The 17,827-nt window shown below is 50.3% G+C and overlaps 1 protein-coding gene across 1 annotated transcript; it reads right to left on the bottom strand.

The window, feature by feature from the left end:
- Positions 1-2,117: 2,117 nt before the first annotated feature.
- LOC136651225 (lutzicidin-like) lies at positions 2,118-6,495 on the bottom strand. Its single transcript, XM_066627424.1, has 4 exons — positions 6,301-6,495; positions 4,688-4,795; positions 2,950-3,033; positions 2,118-2,243 (listed from the first exon to the last, which is right to left on the bottom strand). Exons 1-4 carry the CDS (start codon positions 6,493-6,495, stop codon positions 2,118-2,120), a joined length of 513 nt encoding a protein of 170 aa, XP_066483521.1.
- Positions 6,496-17,827: the final 11,332 nt, after the last annotated feature.

Here is a 17,827-nt window from a genome sequence, read left to right as displayed (position 1 = left end):
GAGGAGCAGTTGTGTAAAATAGAGTCGGAGTGGCTGTTTAGGACCCCTTGGTGAGAGAGAGGCACCTCTGGCCTTGAGCAATTTTTTTTTTTAGCAGGGGGAGAGTAACTGGCCCACCTCACCCCAGCAGTGTCTGTTCTAGTGACTGTCTGCTGGCGTTCTTTTTGCATCTTTTTAGATTGTGAGCCCTTTTGGGACAGGGAGCCATTAGTTATTTGATTTTTCTCTGTAAACCGCTTTGTGAGCTTTTAGTTGAAAAGCGGTATATAAATACTGTTAATAATAATAATAATAATAATAATAATAATAATAATAATAATAATAATAATAATAATAATAATAATCCACCTGTTCCTGTTGTTGCTTACAGCCAGTGTTTTTCCATTTGTATACCAAGCCATTGTACAATACAGTGGTGTAGCTAGAGGGGGTGCAAAGCACTACGTTTTGCAGGGAGCCTCACCGTGCTGTGCAAGCAGCCCCTCCCCCTCCCCTTCAGAGACATTCCGGGCAGGGGGAGCAAAATGGGAGCACTTGCATCCCTCCTTCAGCAATATCCTGGAGGAGAGCCACAGCTGCTGCTTGGCCTGTCCGCTCCAAGAGATTGAGAGATGCCCTCCAACATTTCACAGATGAAAGTGGGGACGGGAGTGTAGCAGCAGCCCAATTCTCAGACCAAGGAAGAAAACTCAGTGAGGAAACCCCCCCCCCCCCACTGTGCTAAAGGCTCATCACTGCCTGTAGCGGCATGGACTCTGCAGTGGCCTCCTGACTTAAAAGCCAGGAAGGTGATGGTTCTTTTGGGTAAGGATCTCCTAGTGAAGAATAATTGTCCTGCCAACAACAGATTATCCACCTTGGTCATCCCAGCAGCTGCTGTGTGGGAACTGCCAGGCTGTGCCTCACACGCACTGTGCTGTTGTGTGCACCAGTCTTCATCTAGTTACTTGCATGGGCACCAGGCAGGAGGCATTCACCCACCTGCTCAGCAGTTTAGCTTCTACAGGAAGCTGAGCCCTGCAACTGATACTAACAGCATTTTATCATGAAATCCCCAAAGAGGAAATGGGGGGGGGGGCAGTGATTGGGAGCACATAGGAGAGCCTGGTATGAGCCAAGAGCTAGGAAGCCCTGGACTTCTTAGGTGAGCTTTCTTTCTCTTTTTGAAGGAGAAAGCAGCAGTGCAGGGACTCAGACGCACAGCAAGTCCCTCCTGGCCCTGGAGCCTCATGACAGGTTCAGGCTGGGCAAGCAAGGTTGTGTGGCAAGAATGAGCCTCTCTGCTTCTGGATGGGAAGTTTGGGACTAAAAGCTGGTCACTGCCCCCCCCACCCCCTTTGGTGATTTGCCAGCTTGCTGTCCTCTGTTGCTTGGGAATTGCTTAGTGACCAAGCAACAGAGGATTGGTGGTGATGTGTCCAGCACTCCCATTCCCTCTGCTGCCCAAGAACTGCAGTGTCAGCCGCCACTCAGAGCACAGCTCCCTTCCCTTTCCAGCCTTTCTCACCTTTTCCCCCCAAGTAAAACACTGTGGCTCTGGTGCCTGCTGAGGTGCCTCACAAGGGAGCCTTCAAAACTGGACACTGGATGGAAAAATATTGCTGGAGTGGGGTGATGCGGCCTCACAATTGCTTAGGGTACCACGATGACAACCTTTTGGGCAGTCCTAGAAGGCAGGATCCAGCCAGGCACTGAATCAAGGCATTCACTCCACTACCACCACCACCACCACCACCACCACCACATCATCATCATCATCATCATCATCATCATGATCATCATCAGTTTATTTGAAAGAGAGTTTGCTAGGCCTGCACAGCACTGGCCAGGGACAGTACTGTACTTACAGGCTGACAATCTACTTAGACAGGAAACAAATGGAAGGAGCTCTGGGTAAGGCCGGGAGGAAAGAAGAGAGGTGGGAATTCCAGGCCTTTGAGGCTGCAAGAGGAAGAAAAGCAGAGCCAGGAAGCAGCACAGGATGAAGAGGAAGAGAGGACAAGTGCTGGATGAACAAGGAGCATGGGGGGTGGGGTTGAGGAAGGCTTGCTGCCCTTCCGCTCAAGGGCCTTCGTTTTTCCTCCAGATTCTTTGCAGGGCTCAGCAGCCTCTCTTTCTCATCCTGCCAAGGGGATGCTCCCTCCCACGACGACCGATCCGTGCTTGAGGAGGCTTTTGAAGGGCTTCTTGACTTTCTTCACGAACTTCTTCCATTTTGACCGCTTCACGCGCTTGGCCTGAGGCTGGAGGAGAGAGAAGCACTTCCTGCAGGGCCTTGTTCCTCGGTCCACAGACCACGGAACATACCCCTCCACCAGTCTTTCTGCTACCTCCTGGCTTCCTCCTGCCCCGGCTGAGTCTTTGCGGTGAGCCTGGCCCTGGCTGCAGCATTTTCTTCAGATATTGGCCATACACATACCTCACCCAGCAGGATGCTGAAACTAGGCTGGGTAGTCCAAAATGGCCCCAACCCTCAGCTGTGCTTGCCAAGCTGGAGTGCAAAAGACGATGCAGATCAGGCCAAGCCAGCCTGGAGGCGCCACGTGGGCAGCCAAGCACAGGAGCTGATGTTGCAAACCCCTGTCTCTTTCTGGGCCTGGGGGAGCTCCGGGACCAGAGACTCCCACACGTCAACAGCTTCAGAAGAGTTGCCAACTCACTATCTACAGGTACTAACCTGGATTAGAATCTGCTGTTCATTAATAAGCAGGGAAAAATACATCTTTCTGTGTTCTTTATTTTAAAACATTTGTGTTCCACCCTCACAAAAGGCTGAAAGTGACTGGCAACAATATGAATACTAAAATATAATATCTTGCATTTTACAAAAGGTTACTGTCAATATTTAAGTTGCAACCTGAGTTGTACAAGAAGCTGATCAAAGGGCTTTCAGAAGCAAACTCCTCCAGGCAAGCTGATCTCAGTCTTTACCCTGGGAAACTACCTTACCTCGTCCTTTGCTACATCACAGGCGACGACCGCCACAGCTGGCGTCTCATCCAGGAAGTAGTACCCAGAGCACTCCTTGACCAACTGTAAGGGAGGGAATGAAATCAGCATCAATAGACAGGGTGGTGCATTGTCGTAAACATAGGGGGGTTTGGGGTGCTTAGAGCTCTTGGTTTTCGAATCCTAAAGCCCTCAAAGCCCCTCTGCTCAGTAGTACTGCCACCACCCTGTATGTGCCAGTGCCTCTGTCCAGGGACACCGAGACCCTCTAGACTTAATTATATCCCTAACATGCACTTATTCATGACACGCTCCCTTTTGGGAAGAGAGGCTTGGAGACTGACACCTTCAGCCATTCTTTACTAACACATGTTAGGCCTAGGTTAGCATGTGAAGCCTGAACCACACTAAGACAGTGTAACTGAAAAGTTGCTAGCAGTTCCCAGCTACAAGAATGTGAATATATAAACAAAAGGATTGTTGTCTCTCCTTTGCTGGCCAGGAAGGACAGATAACAAGAATTACAACCCATTGGAATGTTTAGCACCTTAGTAGACAGAGAGGCGCCTGATCAAGCGTGATGGAGTGCAGCTGTGGATCTCCAGTTGGGAGGGGTAAGAACTAGGAGGAGTTAGCAGCCAGGCCAACTTCGAGAACGTTCTGTTCCTCAAGGGTCTGACTGGACAGTCTAAATAAGTATGAAGTCACTGCAGTACTATTAGCATAAGAAGTATAATAATGAGTACCCAGGAGGTGTGTGCTCTTCCTTCTTGGACAGAGTTTAGGTGCAACATCCTGCATGCATGTGAGCTCCATTGTCCATCATGGGCACCTGGCCTCATAGGTAGCCCTGGAGTTAAGAGATCTACAAGAGTAACTGACCCAGGTGAGAGATAGGGATTAATAGAGATAGCCAGCTAGCTTTATTATTTTATTGCTGATATGTTTCCTAGATGTTTATGCCTATTTGCTGCCATTTGCTGCCTTATTGTAGAGTGTGTAACCTTATGTACTTAATAAACTAAAATCTCTTTTACTAAGTTGTTTTCATTGTCTGTTGGGGCCAAAGGTTCAGAATCCTGCCTAGCCGTTCAGCAAGCTACCAAGTGCTCATTGAGGTCTAGTAACTTGAGGGTTGAAGTTTTAATTGGAGAAAGAGCTCAGTGCCTGGAAGGGATAGAATTAAGTCTAGAGGGTCTCGGTGTCCCTGGACAGAGGCACCGGCACATACAGGGTGGTGGCAGTACTACTGAGCAGAGGGGCCTTGAGAGCTTTAGGGTGTGCAAACCAAGAACCCTGAGCACCCCAAACCCCCCCCCCTATGTTTACGACATGCATATATATTTGGGGGAGGAGTCAGTGGCAGAGTGCATGCTTTGCAGAGCATGTGGAAGGTTCCAGGCTCGGTCCCTGGCATCTCCAGTGCAACAGCTCTTGGGGCAGCACCAGCAGAGTTTGTGACCTTGTCACGCCAATCTCAGGAACTGCACCAGCTGCACAGCATCTGCAGAAGGAGCCTGCTTTGACAGCAGAGAGACTCAAAAACTGCAGGTGGGGTACAAGCCTGGCAGGCTGACAGCTTTCTGCTGCCCGCCAGCACGAAACATGGTTGCATTTTTGTTAAGCAGAGGCTGAGCTCGAAGCACAGCTCCAGCCTGAAACCACGATCTCTGCAAGAAGCAAGTCCTGGGGCAGCCTGGGAATTGTGCTGCCCTCGTTCCGTTCGGATCTCTCTTACCCCGTCATCTTTGATTTCGCATTCCTGCTCCAGGTTCTCCTCTTCTGCTGGGCACACTGTTTCTTGGATGGAGAAAACCACTTCTTGGGCGCTTTGAGAATTTGCATCCTGAGACATGAAGGAACCCACACAGCAGTCACGGAATGCACAGCCCGGCTGCTCCCAGCCTGCTTGCTCTCCCCTCCGACTCTAAACCTTTGCTGCTGCTCCCTTTCCCTGGACCAGTCACCATTCTTTCTTCAACAAACCATTTCCGTGCCTTCCTTCTTGTGCTAGCAAGTAGTGATCAGGCCCACCTCTTGGCACCCAACCCTTACCTTATTTTATCACCCCTGGCACTGCTGTTCCGCTAAGGGCCCAAATCCCAACCAGATTTCCAGCATTGGCATACCTGTGCCAGTGGGGTATGTGCTGCATCCTGAAGTTGGGGGCAGTCACGGAGGCCTCCTCAAGGCCTTCTCAAGGTCTCAAGGGAATGTTGGTTCCCTTAGCTTGGAGCTGCATTGCTCTTACCTTGGTGCTGGAAAGTTGGTTAGGATTGTGCCCTAAGTTGCCTCCAAGGCCCAGCTCCCGTGAGCCTTCACTACTCCCAGACTCTGCCTTATTTTGTCTGCTCTACTCACAAGTCAGTGAACCTGGCTTATATTTGCGTTATGCGATGAACCTCTATTGCAAGTCCTTTGGGCCCAAACCATCCATGTACAGCTCCTGGCACAGAGAGCACAATGCTGTGTGTGCTTACTCAGAGGTAACTCCCACTATGTTCAATGAAACTTGCTACCAGAACATAAGAACAGCCCCACTGGATCAGGCCATAGGCCCATCTAGTCCAGCTTCCTGTATCTCACATCGGCTCACCAAATGCCCCAGGGAGCACACCAGATAACAAGAAACCTGCAAGGCCTCCTGGGAATTGTAGTTAAGAACATAAGACAGCCCCACTGGATCAGGCCATAGGCCCATCTAGTCCAGCTTCCTGTATCTCACAGCGGCCCACCAAATGCCCCAGGGAGCACACCAGATAACACCAGGGAAGTGTGCATAGGGTTGCAGCCACACTTGTGTGCGAGTGAGGCCCATTGAACATAGTGGGACTTACTTTTGAGTAAAAATGCATAGGATTTTTGCTGTAATAGTGCTAAGTACTATGTTGATCATTTCAAGGTCATTCAAGCTCTAAGACAAGACAAGCCAGGGATGGAGGGGAAAAGTCCAGGTTTGTGTGCTTAGTGTTGGGAAGTTGAAGCCCCCACCTCAGCACTGGAGAAGCAATCTCTTTCCCTCTCCTTCCTCCATGTTCTCCCCCCTTTGTGGAAACTGAGGCCAGGATCCAAAGAGCTTCTTAAAGAAGACCACAGAAGGGCCTTGAACTAACCCAGTGGAATGTCTGTTTTCCTTTCAGATCAGCTCTCCTTCATGCCTGATTGCAGCCACTTTGGGAATGCCCCTTAGCATGTGCTGTGTTTATTCTATCATTCTGGGTGAAATTCGTCCTTTAGGCTATACAGGTCAGTTTGTAGGCTCCTTGGGGCAGGGGCCTCGTGTTCTGGAACTGGACCCGTTTTTCTGGTGATGTATGCATCTCTAAAGGCAAGAGTAGCAGCACTACTTACCCATTCAGGTTGTGGAGTGGTTTTGAGCAGTTGGAAGGTGAAGTTTTCACCAGCCTTCTGGTTGTAGAGGTCAAGAGCGAGCTTTGCCGCTTGCTCATAGCTCAGTGCCTTTTGTGGTGGGGGCACAGCAATGTTGGACGCTGCAGCAGCTGCAGCCCCAGCCACCAACAGGAGTCTCCAGAAGCAGCTCTTCATCGTCAGTGCTGCTGGTGTGGAGTTTCAGGTTCAGAGTGTGTCTTTACATGCCTTTTTATGTGCTGATGCTCCAGATAAGATGCATGGAGTAGATCTGATTGGTTACTGGCCAGGGTTTTCCCCCAGCTCACATCCCTTTGCACTCATGGGAAATTCTGGCCGCCCGGCCCCATGGGGAGAACTTTGTTTGTAGATGTGAGTTGGGGACTGGGGAGAGGCAGGAGCTTGTCTTTGTTGCCGAAACTGGGAACCCGATTGGCACAGGAACAAGAGGAAGCAGGTGCCAAGCATGGAAGAGGTGCTGAAAAATAGAATTGCGTTCCACTCTTCCACTTCTAATTTCTATGGTCCGCCTGAAAAGAACAAGGGCTCTAGCTAACAGCAAACAGCCCCCAGGTTCTGACCAGCCCCAGAACATGTCACAATAAGGACTGGAAACTTCTCAGGTACCTTGTCCAGTGCACCTGACCCCGTGTGCCAAATTACCCTGGCAGCGGCCCGTCCTTGTGGTCATCCCCATGTGACACTCGGAGGCAGCGCACATGCCTGCATTGGCCTGCAGCCGTCCCTTGCTGCATCCCTGGCCTCTCCATCCCTCTGCTGCTTTTGTGTCCCTGCGCTGCAGTCTTCGCACTCTAAATTTAAGCAGGGGTGGGATGCAATCTTATATATGTTCATCACTGATGTATACCTTGCCTTGGAAACCAAATAGCATGATGGTGGCGTAATAAAAAGAACAGACCACAACCTGTGCTGCACCTTTGCAGTGCCGGATTAACCTAGTAGCCAAAGCAGCATAGGCTACGGCCTTGCATTTTTGAGGGCCCTGCATGGAATGCTTGCTTGAAAAGCTCTCTCTGGTGAAATTGGCATCTCATGATCTGGCAACCTGTTGTTGCCATGTCAGAGGAGCTGTGTGCTGCATGGTATGGACTCATTCTGGACGTCATTAATAACATGATATGAATAAATAATTCCATTCAGATTTAACTTTGTTGGCATCCTTCAGTCTCGGAAGACCACGGTGTCACACTCTGAATGGTGGTTCTGGAACAGAGTGTCCTCTCCAGTGCGCGAAGCCTGGGTAAAGTAGGTATGGAGGATAGACTGTTTCCCATGCAGCAAATTCCCCCTCTCCACGTCACTGAAATGGTCCAATGGAAAGGCAGAGGCCAATACGGTTGGTTCCAGCGGCGTCGCAGGAGTTGCCAGAACGTGACTGTGTTCAGCCATGAACTGCCTCAGGGACTCCGGCTCCAGATTTTGCCTCGAGGTTGACTCCTGAAGCCTTTTCCATAACTGGATGTAGCCACAAGGCAGTGGAGGTTTGGGATCAGAGTTTTCCTTCTCTCACATGAGCTGCCTTCCCAGGCTGACGAGTCCCATCTACCCGGTGGCTGTTTAGTCGCCTCTTACGACAAGTACAGCCAAACCGAGGGCCTATTCTTATCCCCAGCCCCCAGTTGAAGATTTAACTTTACTGTAGGCACAATGTGCCTCATCTTGGCCTTGGCTGTCGCAAATGTGCTGGAAAGCAGGTTGTGACTGCAGAAGGGTTGGAGGTGCTGGCAGAAGGGCCTGTCAATGCCCGCAAAAGACCAGCATGTGCTGGAGCATTAGCTTAACGCAGGCTGGTGGAGGCCAGGGGAAGGGAAGAATGGCAGCAGGAAAGTGGTGTTATGGGGTTGGGAAGGACAGCGATGGGACAGGGGTGGGTGGTTCAGGCCTGGGAAGGGGTGGGAACAGTGGCAGGGGCTAAATATTACATACGATACAGACCTCACACTAGCTTAATCCTGTCATGCATCACATATAGACCGTAAGCTCTGTGGGGCAGAAACGTGACTTTGGTTTCTGTTTCTCAGGTGTCATGTACAATTATCCCCTAAACAGCCATAAATAGCCATGTGTTTCCCTGCAGGAAATGCTGCCCTTCTGAGAGAGAAGAAAAATGTCTACAGCTGCAATCCTAACCACACTTTCCTGAGAGTAAGCCCCACTGAACAAAATAGGACTTACTTCTGAGTAGACCTGGTTAGGATTGTGCCCTACGTCTCTTGCTTAATGTGAACTACCCAGGCTAGGAAGTGCCAAAGGCAAAAAGAGACCACAGCTGAGAAGGTTCTGCTTCACCTGGCCACTGACCACACCTTCAGGAGTGAGGACACCCTAAGCCCAGTCAGGCAGTCCTTCCAGCCTCTCTAGGGTAGGGCAGGGTGTCAAATCCATTTCATACAACAGGCTGAATAGCATTCATAGAGGAGCCTGATGAGGGCTGGACGTTATGTCATTTAGGAGGAAGTGATGTCATTGAGCAGATGGTGGCCAGAAATAAGCACTTTGTCCTCATGTAGGAACCCATTAGCAAATGCCATTATAGAAAATATGCAAATCTCGATACTATATTCAATATGTGGGAGAGCCCAATTGTCTGAATGGTGGTTCTGGAACAGCGTTTAGTGTGGCTGAAAAGGCTGATTCGGGAGTGACAATCCCTTCCACGCCGGGAGCAAGTGCAGTCTGTCCCTGGTCTGTCTCCCTGGCTATGGGCCTTCCTTCTTTGCTTCTTTGCCTCGGTCTGTTGGGCGAGTGTCTCTTCAAACTGAGAGAGGCCATGCTGTACAGCCTGCCTCTCTCAGGATGGGATGCTCAGAGGCCAGGGTTTCCCACCTGTTGAGGTCCATCCCTAAGGCCTTCAGATCCCTCTTGCAGATGTCCTTGTATCGCAGCTGTGGTCTACCTGTAGAGCGCTTTCCCTGCAGAAGTTCTCCATAGAGGAGATCCTTTGGGATCCGGCCATCATCCATTCTCACGACATGACCGAGCCAACGCAGGCATTTCTGTTTCAGCAGTGCATACATGCTGGGGATTCCAGCGCGTTCCAGGACTGTGTTTCTTGGGACTTTGTCCTGCCAGGTGATGCCGAGGATGCGTCAGAGGCAGCGCATGTGGAAAGCATTCAGTTTCCTCTCCTGTTGTGAGTGAAGAGTCCATGACTCGCTGCAGTACAGAAGTGTACTCAGGACACAAGCTCCGTAGACCTGGATCTTGGTATGTTTTGTCAGCTTCTTGTTGGACCAGACTCTCTTTGTGAGTCTGGAAAACGTGGTAGCTGCTTTGTTGATGCGTTTGTTTAGCTCGGTATCGAGAAAGAGTGTCGGAAAGTGCTGCAAAGAGATCATTGCCACTGAGCTGCATGAAATCCTCTGTCTCTGCTGGAGAGAAGGTGGAGTACCACAGGACATAAGGGATGCAAACATCGTCATGCTGTACAAGAACAAAGGCGAAAGGGGTGACTGCAAAAACTACTGTGGCATCTCTCTCCTTAGCGTTGTAGGAAAGTTGTTTGCCCGAGTTGCACTAAAGAGGCTCCAGGTACTTGCAAAGAGCGTCTATCCAGAATCGCAGCGCGGATTCCGAGTCAACAGGTCCACCACTATTATGGTATTCTCCCTTAGACAGCTGCAGGAGAAATGCAGGGAACAACGACAGCCACTCTTTATAGCCTTCATAGATCTCACAAAGGCTTTTGACCTGGTCAGCAGGGATGGCCTCTTCAGATTCTCCCCAAGATCGGATGTCCACCCAGGCTTCTCGGCATCATCAGGTCTTTCCACGAGGACATGAAGAGCACTGTAGTATTTGATGGCTCCACATCAGACCACTTTGACATCTGAAGCGGAGTGAAGCAGGGCTGTGTTCTTGCGCTGACCTTGTTTGGGATTTTCTTTGCTGTCCTGCTGAAGCAGGCCTTTGGAACTGCAACTGAAGGCATCTATCACCCAACCAGATCAGACGGAAAGTTCTTCAACCTCTTCAGACTGCGAGCAAAGTCCAAAGTCCAGCTGAAATGTCTGCGTGACTTCCTCTTTGCCGATGATGTAGCTGTCACTACCCACTCTGCCAAAGATCTCCAGCAGCTCATGGATCACTTTAGCAAGGCCTGCCAAGATTTTGGACTGACAATCAGCCTGAAGAAAACACAGGTAATGATTCAGGATGTAGACTCATCTCCCTGCATTACAATCTCTGCGCATGAACTGGAGGTTGTCCATAAGAACATAAGAACAGCCCCACTGGATCAGGCCATAGGCCCATCTAGTCCAGCTTCCTGTATCTCACAGCAGTCCACCAAATGCCCCAGGGAGCACACCAGATAACAAGAGACCTGCATCCTGGTGCCCTCCCCTGCATCTGACATAGCCCATTTCTAAAATCAGGAGGTTGCACAAACACATCATGGCTTGTAACCCGTAATGTATTTTTCCTCCAGAAACTTGTCCAATCCCCTTTTAAAGGCATCCAGGCCAGATGCCATCACCACATCTTGCGGCAAGGAGTTCCACAGACCAACCACACGCTGAGTAAAGAAATATTTTCTTTTGTCTGTCCTAACCCTCCTAACACTCAATTTGAGTGGACGTCCCCTGGTTCTGGTGTTATGTGAGAGTGTAAAGAGCATCTCTCTATCCACTTTATCCTTCCCGTGCATAATTTTGTATGTCTCAATCATGTCCTCCCTCAGGTTTCTCTTTTCTAGGCTGAAGAGGCCCCAACGCCATAGCCTTTCCTCATAAGGAAGGTGCCCCAGCCCAGTAATCATCTTAGTCACTCTCTTTTGCACCTTTTCCATTTCCACTATGTCCTTTTTGAGATGTGGCGACCAGAACTGGACGTAATACTCCAGGTATGGCCTTACTTCGTGTAAGAAAACTTACTATGTAAGTAAACTTACTATGACTTTGTGTACCTTGGCTCCGACACTCTTTCTCTTGATACCGAGCCCAATAATAAAGTGCAGAACAAATAAATAAAAATTCCTCCTTTGCTTTTGGCAAACGTTGTACAATTATTTGCAGCAAACAGGCTTAGATCGGTTTCTCTGAGCAATCACTGAACCGAGAGAGAGAGACTCCACCCACCCTGCATACGTTACAGCCAGTGCTCATGAACAGGTGCTGAGGAGGTGAGCCCTTCTAACAAGGAAATTTAGTTTTAAAAATCATCATGAGGGATGATTAGAAGAGCAAAACGATAGATGTATCCACTTTTGGACTCACTGCAATGCCCCTGGGGCTCCAGACACCTGATCAAACCTCCAATTGGGAAGCGGCAAATGGTGTGTGCTGTCTAAGCCTGGCCCACCCGCTGTTCCTGCGGCCACCAGGACACAATGCCAGAGATGACCCCTGGCCTCCTGTGAGTTCCTGCGAGTATGTGCCAAATCTTGGGGAAAGGGCTGTGCCATCAGAGGTCAGCTGGCAGGCTATAGGTACAGTGGCAGGCAGGCAGGACCCCAAGTGCATCTTTGACACGCAAGAAGGAATAGGCAGGGACCTCCTCTCTGACTGCTCACCACAGATTGAGGACCTCTTCGCACCGGGGCAATGTTGGCCCTCTAAAGGGGTGGATTCCCCAGGTGACAGCTCAGAGTTACAGAAAGCACTTTATTTAGGATGTCCCCTGTCTGCCCGTGCCCAGCCCAAGTTTCAGAATGCTGCCTTTTCCAAGGGCAAGGAGATCTTCTTCCACTCAGTGCAGCAAATTCATAGCAAACAGTCCAACCCATGGAGTGGGGGCCAAGGACTGCCCAGTCACGAGGCAACTTGAAATGGTCATGTGGAGCTGCACCCTTGGAGGGGTGGTGGACAGAGGAACTCCTAGTCAGTCTGTCTGCCACCTTTTCCAGCCTGCTGCTCCAGTGGGCACCCTGATGCTTTTCCGACTTGCTGGGAAAGCCAAACACAGACGCGAGTTGCTGCCGCTCTTTTTAAACAGGAGAGGCACAGAGTGGGGAGGTTGCAGGGCGTGACCTTTGTCAGCAAAACGAGTGGGGCATGGGGTGCACCTGCTCGCTCGTCCGGAGGTGGCAGTGGGCAGGAGATTCAGGCGCTGCCCCTGTAGGTGTGTGCCCTAGTCGGTGTGCTGCGAACTGCAGCTTGCCTGAACTTGCTCCAACAGGTGGAAAGAGCTTCTTGCCCTTAGAAAAGGTGAAACCTGGCAAAACGCGCAGGGCACCTGGCATCACAAAACACATTCTTTGGCTGTCACTGGTAGACTTTGCCTTCCTCTCCTTTGGGCCTCCTGCCACTGTTGCTCCTCACTGGCCTGGCTGAGGCCCAGATTCCAGCAGCCAGAAGGGAAGCACTCCATGGTTGTCAGAGTTGACAGCAGGGGCAAGAACCTCCTCGTGGGAGCAGGGAGTTTGGGCCCACCATGGCTGCCCCAGCAGCAGTACCCAGCACTACCCCCTTGGCTTTCAGGACTGGGCTGCTGCCCGTTTCATCTCCCACCTCCTCCTGCCTGGTGGTCTAACGACTCCTTGGCTGTGGAGAGGGACGTGGTTTTCTCTTCCCTCTGCAGGAAGGCCTGCCTGTCAAGGTGGGATATCGGTTGGATGTGGGGAAAGGGACTGAGTGCTGAAATCACTTGCCCGGCTTGTGCAACTGCCAGCAGGGCAGAGTAGGGAGGGGAGAGGATCCCCCTGTTAGCAAAGGTTGGTGAAATAAGGAGTCTTTTGTTGCTCTGGTGGGCTAGTTCCTGACATGAGGATCCATGTAAGTTAGTAGCTAAACTGCTGAGCTTGACCTGTGGGACTCCCTGATCAGCTAGGAGCGAAATGGGTGCCAGGGGCCAGCTATCTCTGCCTGACCTCCTTCAGGGGGAACACACTCCTTTGGGGGCAATATGAGCTCCTTGGAGACATTTGGGGCACAAGTACAGTAGGCCATTCTGTAAAAACAGTTCCATTAGTCCCTGCTGATGAACCTGCCCTGGTTTTAAATATTTAGTTATTTCTACTCCAGTGCCTGTGATGTGACCCTGTGAGCTCAGGAACATTTGCCCCTCTTGCCAGAGGATCTCCCACCCACCCCCACCATCTTTTGTGGGGCCCTCCAAAAGCATTTAGAATGGATTTTGTCCCCCCAAAATTATCCTTTCAAATGGCTTTGTGGGTGGGTTGATCATGGCTGAGCTCTCAGCAAGCACCGTTTTAGTGTCAGGAAAGAGTTTTCATCCAAGGGGGCTTTGATTTTTGACCCCTGAAGGATCATGGTTGTGGCAGCCCCCTTCTCCCCGATATGGTTTGACTTACTTTCCTAAGTCATCTGCATCTCTTGTTCTGTGAGCAGCTCTGGAATAAACCTGCTCTCTGACTGCTACAGACCATGATTCTAAAATATGGGGTCTCCGCCGAATATCAGAACCTTAGCCTATCTGATGAACTGATCCCAGAATGAGCTGGGAAAACCATCCCTTCATTCTGTCCTGTGCAAACAGGAAAAGGAATCAGTGGTTTCAAGGACGAAAGTTGTAGATTTAAGTGAGGCATTAGGAAAGAATTCCTATTGAACATATCCTTGGATCAGGTGGTCCAGGGAGGTTCTGCAAAACTTGGCAGGAACCAACTATTGAGGTGGGGCTCAGAAGCAGAGCAGACAGAAATCCAGACGAAAGCCAAAGCCAAAGACCACTCTGTTCTCATGTTTGTCATATATTGCTGTCCCCTTTGATGGCCAGTCTTCTCCATCTTCTCCAACAGGCAGATCAGCATGAATTGTTTGAGCTGCTGTGGGAGACCTCTGAGGGCAAGAAACAGGAGGAAAGTCTCATGGATGACAGTCAGGAGTCCAGTACAGGCATGAAGGGCCCTGGGCAATGTGGCCTAGTGGGAGGGCAGTGGTGAGAGCCAGAGGATGGGTGCAGCAAGTGGCAGATGCTGAAGGTATTGGAGGCAGCAGCAGCAGGAGAAGGAGGTGGGCTGGTTGCCCCATGGCTGCCATTTGGAGGAAACAAAGAGACAAAATGCTGCATTCTGTGAATGCCGGAGAAACTGTGAATATTATATATCTGGATTTTCAGAAGGTGTTTGACACGGTCCCTCACCAAAGGCTGCTGGGGAAACTCCACAGTCAGGGAATTAGAGGACAGGTCCTCTCATGGATTAGGAACCGGTTGAGGACCAGGAAACAAGAGTGGGTGTCAATGGATAATTTTCACAATGGAGAGAGGTGAAAAGCTGTGTGCCCCAAGGATCTGTCCTGGGACCGGTGCTCTTCAGCCTCTTCATAAATGACCTGGAGAAAGGGGTGAGCAGTGAGGTGGCCAAGTTTGCAGATGACACCAAACTTTTCTGAGTGGTGAAGACCAGAAGGGATTGTGAGGAGCTCCAGAAGGATCTCTCCAAACTGGGAGAATGGGCAGCAAAGTGGCAGATGCGTTTCAATGTAAGTAAGTGTAAAATAATGCATATTGGAGAAAAAAACCAAAACTTCACATATAGGCTGATGGGTTCTGAGCTGTCTGTGACAGATCAGGAGAGAGATCTTGGGGTGGTGGTGGACAGCTCAATGAAAGTGTCAACCCAATGTGTGGCAGCGGTGAAGAAGGCTAATTCCATGCTTGGGATCATTAGGAAAGGTATTGAGAATTAGATGGCTAATAGTATAATGCCGTTGTACAAATCAATGGCATTATACTATTGCATGAGTATTGCATCCAGTTCTGGTCGCTGCATCTCAAAAAGGATATAGTGGAAATGGAAAAGGTGCAGAAGAGAGTGACCAAAATGATGACAGGGCTGGGGCACCTCTCTTACAAGGAAAGGCTACTTGCCCTATTGAACGCAGTGCGACTTACTAAAGAACGTAAGAAGAGCTCCGCTGGATCAGGTCAAAGGCCCATCCAGTCCAGCTTCCTGTATCTCACAGTGGCCCATCATGTGTCAAGACAAGACACAACCTGTGTCCTGGTGCCCTTCCTTGCATCTGGCATTCTGAAGTAGACTTCTGAGGGGACATGCCTGGAATTGCACCATCAGGAGGGAGTCGGTTTGCGCAGTCTTCTCAGCCCACAAGCTTTCCGTGGCTGCTTGCATCTACAGGGACCCCCAGGTTTAGGGGCTTCTGAAACAGTCAGGGAGCAGCCTCCTCCTGGCTTGAATCCCCTAGCTTAGGTGGTGGCAGCCAGAGCCGCTGTGCCAGTCCAAATCCTGTTCCAAAGGTGAAGTGGGTGCTGCCTGGAAGATGGGTGACACTGCACCTGTCTTGCCCTCTACCTCTCTTTACAATCTTGGAAGACCAGGTTCTACAGACTTTTCTTAAATTGTTCCAATGGACAAAAGAAACAATTGCAATGGGCAAAAGTTTTTTTTAAAAAGTTTATCCTTAAAAAAAGTTGTCTCATATTTGTCTTATTAGCCTCCAGTGTGGCTAACAACAGATTAATTAAAAAAATTTAAGTGTAAATAAAAATCAGCAAAGAATCAAAAGTGGAAGAGCTTTTATTTTGTGTGCCCACCCTGGGGAGTAAAGCTGCTCTTGAGCCTTTTCTGACTCTCTTGCAAACTTAGGTTCACCTCCCAGCTAAACCCTCTTATGATGAGCCCAACACTTTGGCTGCAGGGAGGGCTGGGGAGGGAGACCCTGAGGGTGCGACTGTTGCAAGGACAGGCAGGCTCTGAAGTGGTCTTTGCTTCTGAGAACAAGTTAAGCAAAAGCTCCCACCACAGACCTGGACTGCAGTTAGCAGCAACAGCACAAACTTTGGGGAACGAACCTACGTGGGCATCTCCCCTACGTGACCTGATCCAACCTGCTGCGGGAAACATGTTCCGCTGTACAGTGGCGTAGCTAGAGGGGGTATTATAATGCCGTTGTACAAATCGATGGTAAGGCCACACCTGGAGTATTGTGTCCAGTTCTGGTCGCCGCATCTCAAAAAAGACATAGTGGAAATGGAAAAGGTGCAAAAGAGAGCGACTAAGATGATTACGGGGCTGGGGCACCTTCCTTATGAGGAAAGGCTACGGCGTTTGGGCCTCTTTAGCCTAGGAAAGAGACACTTGAGGGGGGACATGATTGAGACATACAAAATTATGCAGGGCATGGACAGAGTGGATAGAGAGATGCTCTTTACACTCTCACATAACACCAGAACCAGGGGACATCCACTAAAATTGAGTGTTGGGCGGGTTAGGACAGACAGAAGAAAATATTTCTTTACTCAGCGTGTGGTCGGTCTGTGGAACTCCTTGCCACAGGATGTGGTGCTGGCGTCTAGCCTAGACGCCTTTAAAAGGGGATTGGACAAGTTTCTGGAGGGAAAATCCATTATGCGGTAGAAGCCATGATGCGTATGCGCAACCTCTTGATTTTAGAAATGGGTTATGTCAGAATGCCAGATGCAAGGGAGGGCACCAGGATGAGGTTATTTGGTGTGCTCCGTGGGGCATTTGGTGTGCCGCTGAGAGATACAGGAACCTGGACTAGATGGGCCTATGGCCTGATCCAGTGGGGCTGTTCTTATGTTCTTATGGGGTGCAAAGCACTAAGTTTTGCAGGGAGCCTCACAGAAGTGTTCAAGTGGCCCCTCCCCCTCCGTTCTGGGCAAATGGAACAAACAAACAGAATCAGACAATGACAAATGGCCCCTGGTGCACAGTGAACACCACAGGCAGAGGCTGTGAGATGAGCACTGGGCAGTGGTGTATGCATGAAGGTTTGCTTTCATCCTGCGGCTCTCAGACTTCCAGTGTGCTGAAGCCTCAGAAGTGTGAGAGCTTGAGATCCGATCTACAGAGCTGTGGCATAGCTACTAAGTTTGGCAGGAGCCTGAATGCACTGTGCAAGCGGCCTCTCCCCCCCTTCAGAGCCATTCCAGGTGGGGGAGCAAAATGGAGGTGGAATGGCTGCAGAGGGGAGGAGGAGGGGCTGCTTGCACATCATGTTCAGGCACCTACAATATGTAGTGCTTTGCACCCCCTCTAGCCACGCCACTGCTACAGAGATGTTTTTGTGCACCAGCCCCACTGAAATGAACAGGAGCTGTGTGTCCTGGCTCCATCTATGTCAAATATCTTGTTCAAGAGCTCCCAGCTTGTTGTGTCCTTCATGCTATTAGCCATGTGTGGGGCTGTAGCTCAGTGACAGTATGCTCACTTTGCGTGCGGAAGGTCCCTGGTTCGGTTGTTGGCAGGACTGACGGGTAAGTCTGGGAAAAACCCTGGAGACTGCGCTGGTCTATGCAGGCAGCAGGGAGTGAGCCAGATGGGCCAAGGGAATTATCAACGCTTCGAAGGAAGATTGCATAAGAGCAGCTGAAGGAGACATGATAAGGATGTTCGGTTCTCTTGTCTCTGGTGTGAATAGGGACCAATCATTTCCGCCAACGTAACACTGCTAGGAAGAGGCCATTCTGTCACTGACTACGGCTTTAGTTCAGTAGCAGCGTGCTTCTCTCGCACATTCATCTCTGGCCCAGGCCGCCTGGCACTCCTGTCCTCAGTTCCTTCCCTCCAAACGCGGGTATCTGTGCCCAAGGAGGATTTCAC

The sequence above is a fragment of the Tiliqua scincoides genome, chromosome 5 (assembly GCF_035046505.1).
Source record: "Tiliqua scincoides isolate rTilSci1 chromosome 5, rTilSci1.hap2, whole genome shotgun sequence".
Taxonomy (NCBI): Eukaryota; Metazoa; Chordata; class Lepidosauria; order Squamata; family Scincidae; genus Tiliqua; species Tiliqua scincoides.
Note: the sequence above shows the minus strand (reverse complement) of the source record. Positions and strands in the feature narration are given on the sequence as shown.

Excerpts from the sequence above, each read along its gene's own strand:
- LOC136651225 (XM_066627424.1), bottom strand. The coding sequence starts at position 6,495 with ATGAAGAGCTGCTTCTGGAGACTCCTGTTGGTGGCTGGGGCTGCAGCT. Across the intron at positions 4,796-6,300 it reads CCACTCCACAACCTGAATGG|GATGCAAATTCTCAAAGCGC; the intron begins GTAAGTAGTGCT and ends TTCATGTCTCAG. Across the intron at positions 2,244-2,949 it reads GTGATGTAGCAAAGGACGAG|CCTCAGGCCAAGCGCGTGAA; the intron begins GTAAGGTAGTTT and ends TCTCTCCTCCAG.